We start from the raw sequence: 19258 nt of genomic DNA, 5'->3' as shown, positions 1-19258 counted from the left end.
TGACATTGGAGTAATAATTCCTCCAACTCACATTTTTGGGAATTATCTTTAATAAATGATCTCACACATGCTAAACGAATTGTTATACATTTGTGTTGATGTTTATGAGAAGGAGATTACTGCTATCATCTAATAGCAGACAATTGTTCTGCTGTTGCTGTGTGATAATACTAGTTTTTCCTCATTTGTGGCAAACAGCTTTCCTTACAATAATTGGACATCTCTTTATACCGAATGCAACAAGGATTTCGTCTCATGACAGGCGTTCTACCAACATCAATAAAAGATCTTTCCTGTCACTACATCTGTTCTGTTTTTTTTTTAATCTGTGTTGTGCTGACAGAACACAGTTGGTGATCAATTTCATCATGTCTAATACTATCTGACAGAGCTTTATACAGCTTGCACACATTTGTCTCAGTATTCACGTCTACCTCTCAATTTCTCTCACACACTCACAAACACACAAAACGACCTTGCTGAAACCTTCCTATTTTGCGTAGCAGAACCTTCTGACACAAAAAGCAATTTGTGAAATTGACAAGGATCTAGCGCTGGAGGCCGTGTGTCATTAGATTATTTTATGGCCTCTCAAGAAAGGAAAGGAGGAAATAAGACGGTACGCATTTCAGCAATACCAACAGTAATATTTATTACGACAACATGAGTAGAGAGAAAGAGAGAAAGGTCACAAAGTACTGTGAAAGAGCTCTATCATTACAAGAGGTTTGTCAAACTAACACTTGTAAAATTAGATTTCAGTCATTTAGAATACAAGGGCATGCAGAGTCAGGAAAAAAGGAAGAAAACAAACAGCGAAAAGGTAAAACAAAGATAATCTGAGGATATAGAAGCAGAAACCAGAATGAGAAGGCACATTCACAGACTAAAATCAGTAATTCTGAGGAGATGACAAATTTGTTTAACTATTAGGATGTAAAAGCAACAGGTTGTTTTTTTTGTTTTTTTTTTGGAAAAGATTTGAATACAGAACACTTGAAAAGCCTGGTTGAAAAGATAATTCAAAGAACAAGCTCAAGGCAGGAAGCATTAACCCTTTGAGGACCTGTGGGGGAAATTGGTAGAGTGTCCCAAAATCAATGCTTGTTTGAGAAGATGCGTATAAACTGCACTTTAAGGACCAGTGAGGCGTTAATAGCCACAAATGAAGCCGTATTTATGTATTTAGTCAATTATGAATTAAGATTAAGTCCTGGTGTTTATTCTGACAGCAAAAATAAGCGGATGAGATCACAACATCTGATTAATCTGCATGTAAACATGATCTTGTTCAAGCACTCAAAGGGTTACAGAAAACAAAGAGGGCCATCCTTACACCTGACACCCCAGAAAGGGCCTTAATTACATCCAATCACAGATGCAAAAAAAACAGATTTAAAGAGACAGTATCCTTTTTCTCTTGCTACAGTGATTGTTTGTCAAAGCAGGCTAATGTGCACAAACTCTTATGATCTCCTAAATAATAGCACATCATTATTACCCAAGACAACAATGTTTAGCTTGGAATGTTAACCTAAACTATTTTAGTGAACATTACTTACTTACTAAATACTGAAGGCTACATTTAATTTACATAGTTGGCAAATCACAACAAGATCAAGGAGTCTTTCTAGTCTCAAAATAAGAGCTCATATTCCTGTAATAAAAATACACTATTAAATCTGTATGTATACATTTTTCCTTCAATAAAAACAACTTGTAATACTGTTATGCATAAAATGGTATCTTGTATTATGTTCTTGTCAATTTCACAAATTGAAAAGGCAGGCACACTGCAGCAAAAAGCAAGGCAGGAAGGGTAATACTAACTTCATTATGTTCTCAGAGATCCGGACTGTAGAGCCACACATGATGAATTCATGCTATCACAGATAACGGTGAAAATGAAAAAAACAAACAAAACAAAAAAAAACTGATTCCTTTTGTGCTCCAGACTCAAAAGGAACCTCACAAAAGAAATACTGTCTCTTTAAGATTACGTGAAGTACGTACATGTCCAGAAACACAGTGCAAAGCATGGTGAGGTGCTCAAACTGCTCGGCCTGCTACACTTTTAAGAACAGGTTCGTCCTACAGCTCTCCGAGAACAGGAACATCGGATAAATAAGGGGTGAAAGGGAAATGTGGAGCAGCCGTTACAGTAGCATAAAAGCTTCTTGGGAATGTATTGATGTTATACTGGGCAACGTCTTTGCCCGATCAGTGGTAGCCTAACTGTTTTGCTGCAGCTCCATGAACTGTTGTTTGAACACATCGTCTTACTTTCTCAATACAGAGGGGCCTGTTTGGGTTAAACCAGAACTCGGCCGCTGTACAGAAACTGAAATAAGGCAATGAGGATGTTTACATTTATGATTTCTTCTAGTCAAAAAAAAAAAGCAGTTATCAGTTCCTTGGATGAAATGATATGATGGTATACTTGTGACCATTTGTTCAACTGATAATTAACTGATATGTTGTTACTGTTGTCAGGTGAAGACTTTGTCAACTTGTTGTACTTTAAAAAAAAAAAAGAAAATCACAAAAGTCTAAGTTGCAACGCTTTCACCAGACAACAATTACACGCATCGTGTTACACTTATGAATGGTCTTGTGAATGACTGCTGTGAAACATGAACCATGACGTGGAAGGTGAGATGCTCGATGAAAAAATGATGAGCACTGGAGAGGAGGAGAGGGAGCGCTGACGTGGACGTCACCTGATTGTTACGGAAATGGGTCTCGATTTACTTTTAATAAAAGGACCCGACAACAGGTGAGTCTTGTTTTTAGGTAAACTTTAACTCCACTTTCATGGACGTGAGGTAGGGGATAAAAAGCCGACACGCTATCATGGAAATATCTCATAACTAGAGGGCTATTTGATCCAAATAATACTGCATGGCTAGGCTGAAAATACTGCAGGGTATTACAATAACCGACAGACATTAAGACGCAAACACTCACATCCAAACACTGATCTGAAAACTGCACTGCATCCAGCTGTAATGTGCCTCACATCTCGACTCTGTCGGTGACACGATTCACTGTTGCATGCTAAAATGTCTTATTCACGTTTTCAGCTAATCAAAATTATATTATTTGGTTTATTCAGCACAAACCAAATGTCAACAGTTAAAAAGGTGAATGATAGTTTACAGATAATGCCACTAGTAAACTGCGGCCTATTGTGCCAAAGCTGTGATTAGAATAAACAAAGATTAATAATAAACAAAGTCACCGTTACGCCTTCCTGTACTTGACAGTATTCAGTTCAACCTTTCTGTTTGTGTCGCTCGATATGTCAGCAACACACACACACACACGCACGCACACACACACACACACAAACTCACACACAGAGTCCGGCCCATGGAGACAAAACGTACACTGCGATGTCTGCCACTGCAGTGTAGACACAACTAACAGGAAGCTTATCCGAGTCACACAGACACCAGCCGGGGACCTCGTCTATGAACTATGACTGCCAACACATTAAACCAGGCACTCATCATTTGAAAATAAATAGAGATATGGGCCAGGACCTTTCTGTCATTACAATGAAATAAGCAGAGAGGGAGGGAGGGCAATATGGAAAGAAAGAAAGAAGGAAGGAACTAAAGGTTTAAATATATATATAAATAAATATATAAATAAATAAATGAATGAATAAATAAATAAATAAATATCTTGAGATGTTTGATGAAATGTAGAATGAATGATATGACGCATCTAATCTCATATTAAAGTCATGTAGTGTTCTGTCTGTCTTGAGTATTTAAACATATTCAATTCAATTATGACTTGCCCTTTGATCCCGAGTTTGGTGGGCACTGACGAGGAGAGGCCACTGCTGGCCTTGGAATTACTAGTGTGTGTGACCGGACAGGGCCTCACCAGAGCAAACGCACTAGTTCCTCACCTGTAGCGGGGGGCTGGTGGGCCGAGAGACCCGGCAAGTCCAGAGAGCTGTCCGACATCACGTGCTTCAGGTCTCCGCCCATGTCCGAGAGCTTCATGTCCAGCTGCACTGACAGTGCATCCTCTGAGTCGTCTTTTCCCACACTGCTCCCCCCGATGGACGGGAGGTCGAGGGACTTGACGGAGGCGGAGTCCTCCTTTGCCTGTTTGAAAGCGGCCACCTTGTCCACCAGGGTCTTTTCTGAGGCACCGAGCGCTGTGCAGAACTTTGAGGACTGGAAGTCGGCAAAGTCGTCCGTGTCGCTCTTGAGAGAAGAGAAGGAGCCTCCGCCGCTCTCCTTGGTGTCATCATAGGCCAGGCCTCCCTCCAGAGACAGCTGTTTAAACACGTCATATTTGTCTGAGCTCTGCTGAGGTCGTTGCTGAGTGGAGGTCTCGCCTTGGACCCCCGCGCTGCTCTCGCATTTAGGCTCCCCACCAGAACTGCCGAACGCCATGAAGTCAGCAAAGTCGTCCTGCGGCGCTGCCACAGCTCCTCCTGCTGCTGAAGCTGGAGCGGCATCAGAAGAGGAGCCAAAGAGGGCAAAGTCACCAAAGTCATCAGCCCCTCCCCCTGGGGGCTTAGCTCCACCTGGTAAGAGGACTAGAGAAGGGGGCACAGACACAGAGGGGAAGGTGCTAGGTTTTGTCTCAGCGGGGGCAGGAACAGAGGGAGCTATAGAAGAGAAAAGGTCCAGGTCTGCCATGTTGAGAGGGTTTTTGGGCTGAGAGAGAGATACTGCTGGCTGTTGCTGCTGTTGTGGTAATTGTTGTAAAGACTGAGAGTTGGGGAAAGCAGAAGGGAAAGCAGGCTGAAAGATCTTGGCTTGTTCTGATGGGTCTAGTGGAGAGACGCTGTCGGCGGTTTTAAAGTCTGTGAAGCCATCATCAGCGCTGACAGACTTGAAATCTGCAAATCCTTCCCCTGCGAACCAAAGAGAACAATTTAAGATATATATATATTTTTAAATATCATGGCAGATAAGACATAATGGGATACGGACAAAAAGAATTCCTCAGCCATGACTCATGTCATTGTACAATCCTACAAGAAAGGAAGCGAGTGGATTAGTTATGACTGTGTCGCGTTGTAAATGTTCATGGTAAACTTGCAGTTTTCTGATTAACTGTGCTCCTTGGACTGCAGAGAACAGCACACATCACTGCACAAACAAAGCTACATCATCTAAAAGAGGCATACATCCCCACTACCATGCAATGAGCAGTTCAAACTGGAGCAGAATATGAATAATATGCCATTATGCAAAGAAATATCCATCTTAACAAGATATTTTGTCTCTTAATGTCTAAAAATTCTTCTACTTCTAAGTGCCAGTGAAGTAATAGAGGCCTCCAGTGCTGCTCCAGCGTTTCTGGTTTTCATTTTTAGAAGTGTCAAGTGTATCTTTAAGCAAACAGAATAAGGAAAATACAGTAGATCTACAACAATGAAAATCACATTTAGGTCACATTTGACTAGCTTTATGTGTCCAGATACATACTGGACACATAAAGTCAATACTTTATAATATATAACTAATGTATAGCTTTATAATATATAAAAAAAGATTTTTTTCTTCTGGGACCTGCTACAACAGGAAAGTTACTGAGACGTCAGAATGGTTTAGAGAGGACAGATTTCACTTCAAATAGGCTGCAAAAGCAAAACATAATAATTATATCAATTTTTACCCCTGAAGGGTGATGATTTACAATTATTTCCATTATCGATTAATATGTCAGTTATTTTCTCGATTAATCACTAAGTTGTTTGATCTATAAAATGTCCGAAAATGGTGAATAAAGCAGAAAATATTCACATTTGAGAAGCTGTAATCAGAGAATTTGGACATTTTTCCTTAAAAATTACTCAAAATGATTAATTGATTGTCAAAATAGTTGCCAATTCATTTTCTGCCAATCAACTAATCCATTAATCATTGCATATTGGATAAGTTCAACAAGATGTGTCAGAATATGGGATATGTTGTACTTTACTAGATATGTGTGCCAATGTTAAAAAAATAAAGATTTCCAGATTTGCACATGAAGATTGTTTTAAGATCAGTAGCAACAATTTTAAATTGTAGTGACTGCCTCAACTAGCACAGATTACATACTGAAAGTTGTTTTATATTTTTGTACGAAGAAAAATAGATTTTAAGATTCAATAGTAAGTGAAATTACTAGTTAAGATGGGTATTTTTTGCATCGAGAAAACTCCATATTCAGTATGCTTTAAAAACTTCAGCAGCAGTAACAGAATCCTTTTGTCTTTGAGCAACATGACGTTTGTAAAAAGCACACAGAAAAAAAGTCAGAATACACTGTGGTATAATATATGCGTGGACTGAAATAGAGAATCTGTTCACACTGCTGGTGTATGGTGGAAAAAAGATAACTAATGGGCTCATCCGAGATGGAGCCTGACAATGCCAAGGAAAGGTCACCGCAAAGCATGACTTACTGGAGTTGTAAGAGCCGTCCCCATCGAAAACTGTTCTAATGAAACAGGGACGGGAAACACACTGGTATCAACACTGCAGGCTTGCAAAACAAGATTCAGTGTAAACATGGCACAAATGGTAATACAGCTCTGTAGCGACCTGACAGCTTTACCCGAGTTATAATACAATGTTTAATTGGTAGGAATCTCACTCTCCTCCCTACAAATTGCAACCAGGCTTTGTTTAAAGAGAATGTGATATTGTTCTTGAAGGTCTCTATTGTCCTCTAGCCATCTGTTGCTTGCAGGGACCATCTCAGAGCCCTCTTTGTCATTTGGCAAAGAGGCCAAAGGGGATTTGGCTCGGGAACAAAGATGGTGAAAAGAATGATGGGATCTGCTAACATGTATATGAACGCGAGTGTGTTTGAGGAGAGATCGCTGAGTTTCTTACCGACTGGTTTTTTGTCAGAAGGTTGCTCAAGTTGTCTGAACACACTGTATTTGTCTCCAATATCTGGATTGAAAAAAACATAAAGAAGAACAAGGGGTAAAAATCCATCACCTGTAACACAGAGGCAGGTATTACCTTAATATAGTTTGGTAATGCACTGTATGTATTGTTCAAGGGCAAAACACGCTTTATAAAGTAGTAAAAACATTTCCTCTAATACTGAAGGCGCTCTCATTTAAGCTGCTTTGGATATAGTTTATCCGGTTTAAAGTTGCAGGAGGTAACCTTCAGGGGTCAATATTATTTTTGAGGTAATAAAAAATTCTGTATTAGTTGGATGAACAATATTTCAGAATCTGAGGAGCAGTAGTTGTTCCTCAGCTGTGTCGTGGTAAAATGTGCCGAAACCCATTTGAGTGATGAGACGTCTGAGGTGATGGTGTCGCTTTCTGCTTTCAATCAATCCTTGCCAGCTCTCTAGCTAGAAGGAGTGGGAGGTGAGTCATTCTCTGTGTTACTGTGTTGGTTTAAACGTCTGAGGAGCATATTTTTTCCCTCCCAAACCTACTTCGCTGAGAGCAGATTTAATGTATGAAATAAATGTGAATCTTTTTTGCCAAAGTTTACCCATTTTCCTGAGAGCGGACAAAGTTCCTAACATCCCGTACACCCTGTGTGAGGTATAGAAGGTACCTGAGGCGGGGGGTGTGGGCTCTGCAGGCTGATCCACAGACAGCTGCTTGAAGACAGCGTATTTATCAGAGGATGTGACAGAGACAGAGGAGGAACCAGACACTGGAGTCAGCATGGCAGGCGCACTGCGGGGACACAATAGCTATAGTCAGAAATCAGGCAGTGAGGTTCAATAGTGGAGTTAAATCCCTGTAAGCTGCCTGAGCTGACTGAACATTTACCCTGGGTTAAAAAAGTTTGGAGAGACTTTTTTTTCTCTTTTCCATTCTCTGTAGGCCTAACCATGCTGATGCAAGCTGGCGATACTTTTATCCATATATTTGCTTTATTTAGGGTGGTAGACCCTAACCCTAACCTATTATATACTATACATGTCTGGTATTTCAAATTGAAAGTCCATTTTATGACATTTTTAACTTATCTTTTCTACTCTCATGGCATACAAAGCTAAATATAAGCAAATGTTTAAATATATATTATAATCAAATGAGCTTGTACTGGTGCCATTGTATGATACAGAAAAATCAATAAGAAACAAAGCCGAACATGTATAAAAATCATACTTTACATTGTTTATGTAGCTGATCTGATAACACACAAGAATCAAGTGCTATGGGGAAGCGCTAAGCTCATTTTCCAGTGAAAACCAATTTCCTCAAATCCCTCTCTCTGAAGACATCTGACAGTAAGTTATGCCTGCCAGTTCGGCCTGGCAACCCTACATGAGCTTTTTCAGCCTCTCGTTTAATTAAATGACAATCTCAGAATTCTCATTACTTGTCTGAAACAGTCTGACTTGTATGTTTTCAGGGGGAGAAATATGAGTTTTTATAAAACTCCTCCAGTATGCCACTTAGATAGGAGATAATTTAGTTCTGCCTTCTCTTTGTCTTTCAACGGATAATTGCCTTTCAGCTTCCCCTCAGTGAAAGGACAGTCACTCCATACGGGCTTAGAAAGTAATATAAAGAAATGAGCCAATCTACTGTCCACTGAAATGAATTCATTAAGAGATGACCCAAACTCATTGTTATTCTGAGGAGGTTATTGGGAGATATTAAGACGATGTGTCTGACTATATCATCTCTAAGATAGACTGTACAAGACACAGATATTATGCAGAATAACTCTGTTATAAATAACCATTCAGGGCTGAATATTAGACCCTCAACACTGCAAACATTTACATCATTTCTTCAGAAAAGTAGGAATATTTGGAGTGCAAAAGGGTAGTGAAATAATGAGGAACAGTGAACGTACTGTGTATATTTCCTATAATGTAGATTGAAACCTTCAGTGCAGAACTTTTACATATAAATGAACATTCGTTACATTCAAGCCTTTGCCAAACGAGTTCACACAATGCTGATTAAGCCTATCAAGGCCAGATAAATCTCTCTGTATTTCACAGTATACAGAGTTTTTAAATCTCATGTCAGGTTTAACATTCCCGCACTGGCTGTTTGAATACGCACCCCGAGACTTCCACCGGCCGAGCTGGCTAATCCAGTTAGCCCTCGGCTAACTTGAATGGGGACTAAATAATTTAATCGTGCGGCTCTTCTAGACTTTCCAAATCTTATCAGACTGAATGAATCAAATTCTGATAGTGAAATGAGTCATTTTGCGAGGGTTGTGTGACGCTCAAAACAATTTATCTGCCGAGTAGGCTACGGCGAAGCCTGTGATGTAAGCATTTGTTGACAGTGTTTTTATAATTACTCTCACTGCCAGAAGGGGGAGACAAAAGTTCTGCACTTCAGCTTTAACATAGGGTCATAACAGCTGGTGAAAACCACTAATTAAAACTTTCAGCTTTTTAATACATTGTTCAATATGTAGGCTAGAATTCAAATCACGTTTCTCAATTTCAGGATTCCTTCTCAGGATCTCATCAACACTCACACCTGTTACCTGTTTTGGTGTTGCGATGCTTTGCTGGTGGGGAAACTTGCACTAGAATCCCCTTGGAACTCAGTGAAGGCCTGGTCTCCTGCTCCTGGCTTCGGAGCCTCCTGGAAGTCCTGGAAATCGTCGTCGTCGGTTTTGGTCGCCTAAGACGGGTCAATGTGTTAGTGAGTGAGATGTGAGTTATGATCAATAACAGGAAAATGCAGAGCTAAAAGCATGGCCGTGTTACCTGTGCAGGAGGGAAACTGGCGATGAAGTTAGTGTTTGTGGGTGCTTGAGCCGGTGCTGCGGGTGTCATCGCCATGACTGGTGGTGCAGGTGTGGGCATGGCCATGGAGACGGGGGGCTGGGCCATCATGGGCTGCTGGTGCTGGGGCATGACGGGAGCCATGGCCATGGCCAGGGCAGGAAGGTTGGGCACTGGTGGAGATGGGAACTGACTGAGGATTTCCACATTCATTGCTGGGAGGCCACTCTGAAACAAAGTAAATAGATTTTAAGGATAAGGCCAGTCAATAAATCCAACGGAAAGGGCAAAGCTTTAATATTTCATCATGCAATTTGTGAGAATCTTATAAATATGTAAAATGCAGATTTCAATTTCACACGGAACATCCCAATGTCAATTAATTTACGAAAGATCATTAAAGAGAGAGAGATCTTGAGGGACATCAGAACACAGTAGCTACTCTGAACCTATTTTATCTGTTGGCACTGTATTGCATTGTATGTATTCACTGAACTAGGAAAAAAGACTTGCATATATATTATTCAGTAAAGACAGATTCCTTTTGAACAGATGTCACTCAAACTTTTTTTTTCACCACACAAGAGAATGCTTCTTGTTGTGCTAGTGTTTTAAGTCTCTTGAAGATTTACATCACCAAAGGTGTCTTATTATTCCTCGCATGGAAGCCGTGGCATGCAGTGTTTCGTGAGCTGCCTGCAGATTTGCATACTCCCAGGGGTGGTGGTGACAGACCCGGGCTGAGGATGATAAGAAGCCTCCTGCCAAACTCTGCTGAGGGGGGCTCAGCCATGTTTTCGGCTCACGAGCCCTGGGCTGATTCACAGCGCTGACTCTTTCTCCTGCTTTCCAGCTAAGCTCGTCTAATTTCAGTGTAGAGTTTGTGGCGAGGCGCCGGGGAAGCAATGGGAGGTGATTAGTGAAGTCGTTTTAAGTGGATAATTTGTCTTGACGCCAGTGTTTACCTGCGCCACACCAATTAGTGCAAGTACAGTGTAGAGCTCCTCCTTGGTCAACATGCCAGGTGTTGTGCGGTTGGCGGATGCCCAGATTTGCCCCAGTGCTTCCCTGGGAAGACCTGATGACATTAATATCGGATAGAGCTTGGCTGTGTCTATCCCTGCCGGAGTCATGGTGACTTCAAGAACCTTCTTGAACATTTCTGAGTACAGAAAAACAGAGACAAAAAAAATTCAGCCATTAAATACTTAATTAAACTTGAGATCAGTACAGTGTAGTTTCATTTCTTTTAACAAAACACAAATTAATGTCATGGCAATATGAATACTCGGGAACGTTATACTGGCCATTTTCATGTGTAAATGTTTACCTGGGACGAGGCTGTCATTGTAAACCCAGGTTGGCATCATGGGCTGAATGTGCTCTTGTTGTGGGTACACGCCAACACCCGCTGTCACAAACAGAGAGAGACACACACACACACACAAACGCACACACACACAGTTAGTTGTTTTAGCAAAAGCCTTGCCCAGGCATACGATTTGCCAAGCCTCTTGGCAGCTGAGCCCTGCTGGTATCCAGCTCAACAAAATCATACACCTGATGTCCGGAAGGCTGAGTGCAGATGTAATGCTCCCCTGCACTGAATCACAAGCATCCTGTCTCGTCAGACATTGATAAATCAGTCTGTTAGGTTTTTCCAACTTCAAGGAGAGGGGAGAATGTGTTTGCCTTGTAAGAAAAATAGCTAAAAGTCTCATTCAACTGTTGACATCTACCTTAATAAAGTTATTTTTCCTGCAAATAGAAAAAAGATATTGCATGCTTGTGTCCCTAACACTGTGTCTGCAAAGCATATGTTTACTCAGGCAGCCACTTTGAACATAATACTACCCTCAGTCTTGGGCAGTTAAATGAATCTTATTACAAATCTCCCCAGTCTACATAATGAGCCTCTGTATTTCCCTCGATGACACCAAGGACACAGACAAACAAATAACACAAAGGAGTAGCAGAGTGGCATGCACAATCAGCCTTGGATTATGTTTAGGCCCCAATGGCACCTGCCAGTCCATGCGCATCCTGTTAGACCAAAGCAGTCAGCATGCGCCAGAGGTCGTTCTCTGAGATGGTGTTACACAGCGAGGGAACAGACGGCAGCTCATTGAGTCAGTAGGTATTACCCCAGGACCTCTACAGACACAGTCCATTTCCACATTGTGTATAGAGAGCGCCAACATGAGAAGGCCCTCTGATGAGATTTGGCCTGAAGAAATGGAGGTATAAAGCGGGCAGAAATAAGAGCAGAAACTTGGCTTAGGAGAGGAAGTACGGACACCAGGCAGGGTACCTAGAAGACACTGCCACTCCACAGTAATCCCACAGGTAAAGAAAATGTGTGATTTCATTTCAGGCTGCGATGCCCAGTGCTGAATGTGGTATAAACCAATTATGACCCAAAGAAACAGAAGAGATTAAGCTGCTGTAAGAGGTACAGAATTATGATGTTGGGGTTAAAAAAGAGTGAAAATATTTACCCAGGACAGAAATAAAACTACTGCCTAGAGGATGTGTTAATACTGCAGCAAAGCAAGGGAGAGAAGAAGAAGCTGTGAAAGTCTAATAAACAGGCATTTCTCTCACCACTGTCACTACTGGTTTGAGGGGACGAGTCAGCAGCTGATGGGGGGGCGCTGGGTGCTGACACCGGGGCCTCGGGTAGCCTTTCTGCGACGAAGACAGAACTCAAATCCCCAGAGGCCGCAGCCCAGTTCCTGGCTTTAGTGCTGGACTGAAACTGGGTTGAAACTTTAGCTCTAGGACCCATTTCAGCCAAACTCTGCTTGGATTTAAAGCTAACCTGGGCCGTCTTATCACCCGTAAGATCACATGAGGAAAATAGCTTCTCTTCCAAGGACGGGCCTAGAGGGGGTGAATGAGGAACAAACTTCTTGATAACATACTTTACAGCTATACACAGAAATGCAACTTTCCTCTTCTCCTCAATATAAATTAGCAATTATACTTGCTGCTCTACTTGTATTTATATTTAGTTTAATGTCATACAGTATTTCCTGTACTATACATGAGGTTTTGTTCCATTGTTGCCCTGCACATGGTGTATTAATCCTGTGCAACCAGACTTTTAATTTTTTAATTAACAACATCAAATTTCTGATGCAACCTGCAATTTTGATTCTACAGTATCTTCTAATGTCGCAGGCAGACAATCCTGAGGCCATCTAATCTGCTTACCCCAGATGCCAAACAACAAGGTCAGAAATGTCTCAAAGGATTGAGATGACATCGATGGAGCGATAGCTGTTGCATCTCTCTGTCATATCATTCATAGTTGAGAGGCCGGGAGCTGTCACAGAACAGCTGCTCAACCAAGAGATTAGACAACAGATGACACGAGAGCTACAGCCTTCTATCACCATAAATAGATTCAGGATCGATGGTGGATACAGATACCACATGGTTAGAACTCTCTAACGCACACAAATTCCTACATGCTCTCATTTCCAGGCAAGTTAGGTTTTTTTGCAGGTTAAGCATCCTTGCTGATTGCTGAGTTTGTTGTGTCTGGTAGCTTTAAAGGTTTAGGTAATGAGGCCATCTGCTGTGCTGGCTGCATGCTTTCACACTGCAACAAAGGCCAAGACCAAACCCAAAAATCTGGAGGTACCAGTGAAAACATTCAGCATCAGCAATAAAAGCAGCTCTACATGTACAAAAAAAAAAATCCTCCAGATTATTCAAAGTGTAAATGGTTGACTATAAATTATGAGGATGGGAGGGGGAGGTGTCAACAAAGCAAAAGAAGAGTTACCTTGGAATGTAGATTGGGAGCTGGTGCTGTTGACAGCAGAGTGTTGGGTGGCAGTGGGAATGGACACAGAGGCGGGGAGGGACTGAGGGACGGAGGAGGAGGAGGAGGAGGAAGGGGATGAAGGTTGGACTTGGGCCTGAGAGGAGAGGTGTAGGTTTGTGGAAGGGAAGGCATTTACAGGACCCTGAACAAAGTCACTAAACTCGTCATCTTCCTCAGAGAAACCTGTCTTGGGAGAGGAGGACAGAGGCTGGACGTGGGCCTGAGAGGAGAGCCCGAAGGTGGAGGAAGTGGATGAGGAGGAGGAGGGGAGGGAGGCAGGGGCATCTAAAGGCCCCTGAAAGTCACTAAACTCATCATTGTCCTCTGCTAAAGCTGGGGGGAGGGAGTGAGTGGTGACAGACGGGTGTGATGGCGATGAGTCTGCAAAAATGAAGAAATAATGATAATGGCACAACACATGACACACACACTACAATGGAGAATGAATTAAGGGCTGCACATCACAAAAGTGAGATAAAGACTATTTTGTGCAAGATCAGAAACTGTAGAACAGCAAATTAAAGCGAAATCCTGCCATGCAGCATTTCACTCTTTAATTAATCTACTGATTATCAATTTTCCAAACTGTAGCATTTGTTTAAACATTAACCCCAGAATAATGACTCTTAAGCATTACCTCAGGCTATGTTTGATGAATGCATGCCTACAATTTTCTGAAATGCACAAAAATAAATTAAGTGGGGGGATATCTACAGTTTTAAGACACTGGAAAAAGTTCAGGAAGTGAACGCTGACGTCCACAAACAGACACTGTTTTGAACACAGATATAAAAATTGTACAATAATGACAGGTGCACAGATGAGGTGAGAGACTGTGTAAAAATAATAGGATAAAAAGAAATGTGATCAAGAAATTTCCTATTTTGGCTCGTCTGGCTGCCAGCTGGGCGGTCATCATGCTGACCTGCCTCTCATCCAGTTATTGTTCCTAATCAGAGGCGTTTCAGCAGGGATACAGAGAGCAGATCTGCTGATGTAGAGGAACAACGGGAAAAACACCCGGGGATTACAACTAAAAGCTTTTATGTGAGGGTACCTGGCTTCTTGGTCTGTGATGATGGAGTGGGGTGCATCTTCGCGTCTCTGCTGAAACCGTCCAGGTTGCCTTTGATTGCCTCCAAGGCATCATCCCGGCTCTTCTCCCCTGTCTGAGAGCGAAACAACAGTGAGTTACAAAGATGAGCACTGGACATGTCAGGAAAATAGTGAGATAAAGAGGATGTGGGGAGACTCACCTTGGGTTTGACACTACTGAGCAGCCTCAGCTTCTGTTTCTGCTCCTCGAATTGTCTTCTTTTCCTGTCCTCCTCCAGCATCTTCTGCTGCTGCTCCAGACGTTTTCTGTGTGTTAGATAAAGTACTAACATTACATGGAGACCCAAGTAAATATTACTCTAATAATAGATTGTGAGCAAAGTAAAAATATAGATATTTTTTTATTATTATTAACACAATTAAGAGGTGAAGACACACACTATTTACTCCAATGGATATATTCATTAAAATAAAAGAGACATGAAATGGCCAAAAGTAAATAAGACTCAACAGAATGGGTTCTGAGGGGAAACTGAGTGAGAGTTAAAAAGGGCAAAAATCTAATGTAGTTTCATCATTAAAGAAAAAAGTGGAGTGGAAAAAAAGAGAAAAAAGAAGGCTCTTTAAAAAAAGAGTTGGTCCTATTGGCTCTAAGTAATGGGGCTCACCAATAAATAATGGTCATTTTTGCCCTTTAACATAGCAATCATGACCACTATTTAACAACTTCTATGACTTTTGTTTTTCTTTATGTATATATACACTGTATATATGTATATATAACTTGTATTAATGAAATGCTGGATATACATGTTTGGAAATTATAAATCTTTTTTAAGATTTAGAAATAATATTCTCCACAGTCAATATTATACATTGGAGTTACATTTAATCAGATATTGTCACTTAAGCCATAATGTTTTACATATAAAGATAGCATTCAGAATCATATCATAGACATTTTTCAGTATTTTCGAGGTATTTTTCTCTTTATTAGACAGTAGAGAACTGCCAATCAATAATAAAGCAATAACGAGGAATAGATGTGTGTGTAGAAACTACCCAGAAAAAAGCCTGGAGATGTAAAAGAGGGGGGGGGAACTAAGTCCTGGAAGGGGAAAATGGACCATAAGGAAGGGAGCATAAAGTTATCCAATCAGTGGTCAGTTCTGGAGCTGAAACTGATTCAGTGTCCAAGTTAAGTTTTTTTTTCCGGGTAATAATTTAAAAATATAGTATCTTTTTCTTTTCTGCACAAAAACTGTTCTGTTTTTTTTTTTTGTCCACTCATTGTTACGCACATGAACTTCAAGCAAACAGACACAAAGAGGAACCATGATGTTGTAAAGATGTGTGTAAACAAGTCTTACTGGTGTTCCTCAGCCATTTGTTTCTGCATGTCTGCAGTATACTGGGGTCCAGCAGGTCTCATACCCATAAACTGTGGCTGGCCCAAGAACTGCATCCCGGGGGTCTGCATCCCAATAGCCATCCCGCCCTGTTAGATTCATCAGACATACAGACAGCAGCTCAGAAATCTCATTAGTATTCGGGCAGTGACGCTCCTTTCACTTGATATTAAATGCTCTCACTGAGGGAAAGCAGTGCAATTCAGAATAATGTTAATGGACTAAAGTCTTGTTAAAAAATCACCAGGCTGCTATACATTCCTGTTAATGTGCTGATGTTTAAAAATGTTTGAGAGCAGATGAATTTGAACAAACAGAGCCAGAGGAGCCCTTAACCTTGGCCTCCAGCTGAATGAAATTAATTAAATCAATACGGCACTGTTTCATTATTATGTATTCATCGATAACACTCATTACACCTGCAAGTTTGTTAAAAATGCAGATAACTGAAGTGCTAAGCAACTTAAAAAGCAAATAAATAAACACAGAATCCAGATAATTGCTTCCAGTTTTATAGATACTATAAAAGGTATTATAAAACTGTATCTGTCCAACATTAAAACACACACACACACACATACACTGACCTGCATTGGCATGGCTCCTGGAGGCATCTGTCCCCCAAAGTTCATTCCCATCATGCCCTGCATGTTAGGCTGCATGACCTGGACCATAGGGAAGCCCTGCTGTTGCTGCTGCTGCTGCTGTTGCTGCATGGGCACCATGCCTGCAGGAACACACACACACACACACACACAACACTGTTATGATAAAGTGTAGACATGGTGAAAAATAGTATATTCAATTAATATTTGAAGCGTGACAGTAGGAAAAGTTAATACAAGTCTGGAGTTTGGAAAAAAAAAAGCCTCCAGAGTCTGGACATGATTCAGTATTACAAATCAATTTCCTGGACAGCTGGAAAAAGACACGGACTCAGCAACAACCAGATCTGGTTTTTTTTGGTGACTGTTGTGACAACTTGGAGCAAAACAAGAAGAGTGAAGGGGGGTGGAAAAAAAATGGAAAATTGTGTGTTTGTTTTTGCAGATGCTGTGTAAGCTTGACAGCCAGAGATGAGCAGCCAGCTCTTACTGGTGCCTCAAGATGATTCACCATGTTAGGGCTCAACTGGTGCTGAATAAATGACTTGTTTAGGAGGCTGCAGACTTTCTAATTTGTCTGACTGAAATGACATTGCTAACGGGCGCATGTAATGACCCCTGAGAGACGCTTGTCCCAGCGGTGTGTGGATGGTTTATCGGGAGTGTTGCTGCCAAGTCAACAACCTAAATATATAATAATATGACACACACAAACAGCTAAATGATACATCTGAAGCCCACAATGCACAAAAATGGGTATGAGTAACAAGGTATGAGCTCCAACATGACATTTCCTTGCTACCGCATACTTATGCCTCTTGACCTTAAACAACAACGCTCACTGTTAACAGAAAATAAGAAACAAAATAGAGATCTATTTCTTATCTTTCATGATGAAGCCCCGTACTCACATTACTAACAGGCCACAAGTAAAGTTTTCATTCATTTGTGTCATCAGTGACAGTTGAATGTTGTTTTTAATCTATTTTTAAGTGAATTTGTACTTATTTTAGAATAAATATTTCATTGTTTAGTTTTATTCTAATTGAACAAAATTTAAAAATCACAATATTATTTTTGCAATACCCTTGTCAAGCTTTAAAAGTCAAGACAGAACATGGAAACATTTTTATTGTGATCTTGTTACAAAGCTTTACCTTCTTTTTCCTCCCTTGCTCTTAAAGCACTGACATTATAAGCCACTGGTCCACTGCATTTGTTTGGTTTCATATTTAATTATATCTCACTGATTGCATGCAACTTCAGAAGAAAAACAAAAAAATCACAAATTATTTCCATTCAGCTGGCTGGCTTTGAATGAAATGGAGAATGTCTCAAAAAGCTGTGTGGAGAAATATAGCGTGAGATAGATAATGCTGATTTGAGAGTGACTCACCTTGCGGCGGTCCCAAGCCCCCTCCAACAGGATACATAAAACTGAAGGGGAAAAAAAAAAGGAAAACCAGGTTATGAGATTCCAAGGTTAAAGTCACAAAATGATAACAGATTACTGTACGTCAGCGATGACATCTCTATTTGAACTCATGATGTGAGAAACAGAATCCTGTCCTCTGCGGCATACGACGATACAAAGTAAGATTTAAATGTGGTTTGTAAAGCATCATTTCATACAAAAGCAGTTCAGAGTGCTTTACATGATAATAAAATAAGAGGCAAATACATGATATACACACAGTCAATATAAACATATAAGAAATGTATTAATAAATAAGTAACAGCTACTTCTTTAACTGTGCTACTTGCAACTAAAACATGTTTACGTGAATGAGATATGAAACAGTTTACAACATGTTTTTTTTTTTTTTAGAAAATTAGTGCAACTATTTCACCTACAAATGGTCCTTCAATTAAATTTAGTTTCATTTTGTATTAAAGTGTATGAGAGGGGACCCAAAAATGACCGGAAGCCATCGATAGCACAGGAGTAAGGTTTAGTTTTCTGATTTATTGCTAGACAGTGTAGCTCTACAGCTTGGTGAACCTAAAGTTGGGATTGAAAGGGAGAAAACTCAGGAAGAAATGCAGGAGGCTCTGGACACAGTGACGAAAGATGACAACAGGAAACGTTTCCAGGAATGAGAGAAGCGCCGGGACAAGTGTATCACATCCCAAAGAGAGTGCTTTGAAAGGGATTATAAAGCTATTACAGAAAGATTTATAATTTTTTAACAATTCTGAGAATTTTTGGGTCCCCCCTCATTCATGTCTGCCTGTACTGTAGTTCCTATCTAAAAAAAAATTATAGGATCCATATGAATTTCAAATAACACAACTGAACAAGAAATAACATGTTTTTCTTTTCGTCGTTTACTGCTTTGTTGAGTCGGATCACATCTGAAGGTGAGTATGACGACAAGCACTACAGTATATCTGACAGGTAAAAAGAAAAACAGATTCAATATGAGTTTGCTGTTGCTCAGAAAGGCGTTTTTTTGTCACTTTAAAAAGCAGCAGTAACAGATTGAGCCTCTCTATTAGCCTTTGTCCTGAAAACTAAGAGTGTTTTCAGTTTATTCATAAACACCAGGCTCAAGGTGAATTTTTCAGACACCGATCCTTTGAAATTTTAACATCTATGCCAAACAGCGGCAGAATTAACGCCAGACACTAAACAGGCAGGT

At 40.6% G+C, this 19258-nt stretch overlaps 1 protein-coding gene across 4 annotated transcripts in view; it reads right to left on the bottom strand.

Moving 5' to 3' along the window:
- The window catches only part of synrg (synergin, gamma), a 36647-nt gene that overhangs the window by 12264 nt on the left and 5125 nt on the right, over positions 1-19258 (bottom strand). For 2 of the 4 annotated variants that reach the window (XM_042413481.1, XM_042413482.1), the window contains exons 2-15: positions 18013-18053; positions 16599-16738; positions 15973-16100; positions 14803-14908; positions 14604-14715; positions 13505-13927; positions 12316-12594; positions 11042-11122; positions 10677-10873; positions 9694-9939; positions 9468-9607; positions 7554-7678; positions 6861-6923; positions 3923-4885 (exon numbers count right to left, since the gene is read on the bottom strand). In XM_042413481.1, the coding sequence (XP_042269415.1) occupies positions 3923-4885; positions 6861-6923; positions 7554-7678; positions 9468-9607; positions 9694-9939; positions 10677-10873; positions 11042-11122; positions 12316-12594; positions 13505-13927; positions 14604-14715; positions 14803-14908; positions 15973-16100; positions 16599-16738; positions 18013-18053 (3044 nt within the window). The remainder of the gene's footprint in view (positions 1-3922; positions 4886-6860; positions 6924-7553; positions 7679-9467; positions 9608-9693; positions 9940-10676; positions 10874-11041; positions 11123-12315; positions 12595-13504; positions 13928-14603; positions 14716-14802; positions 14909-15972; positions 16101-16598; positions 16739-18012; positions 18054-19258) is intronic. The other 2 variants (XM_042413483.1, XM_042413484.1) reach the window with 2 other exon arrangements.

Source organism: Thunnus maccoyii, chromosome 6 (assembly GCF_910596095.1).
Source record: "Thunnus maccoyii chromosome 6, fThuMac1.1, whole genome shotgun sequence".
NCBI lineage: Eukaryota > Metazoa > Chordata > Actinopteri > Scombriformes > Scombridae > Thunnus > Thunnus maccoyii.
This window is presented reverse-complemented; position numbering and strand designations above follow the sequence as displayed.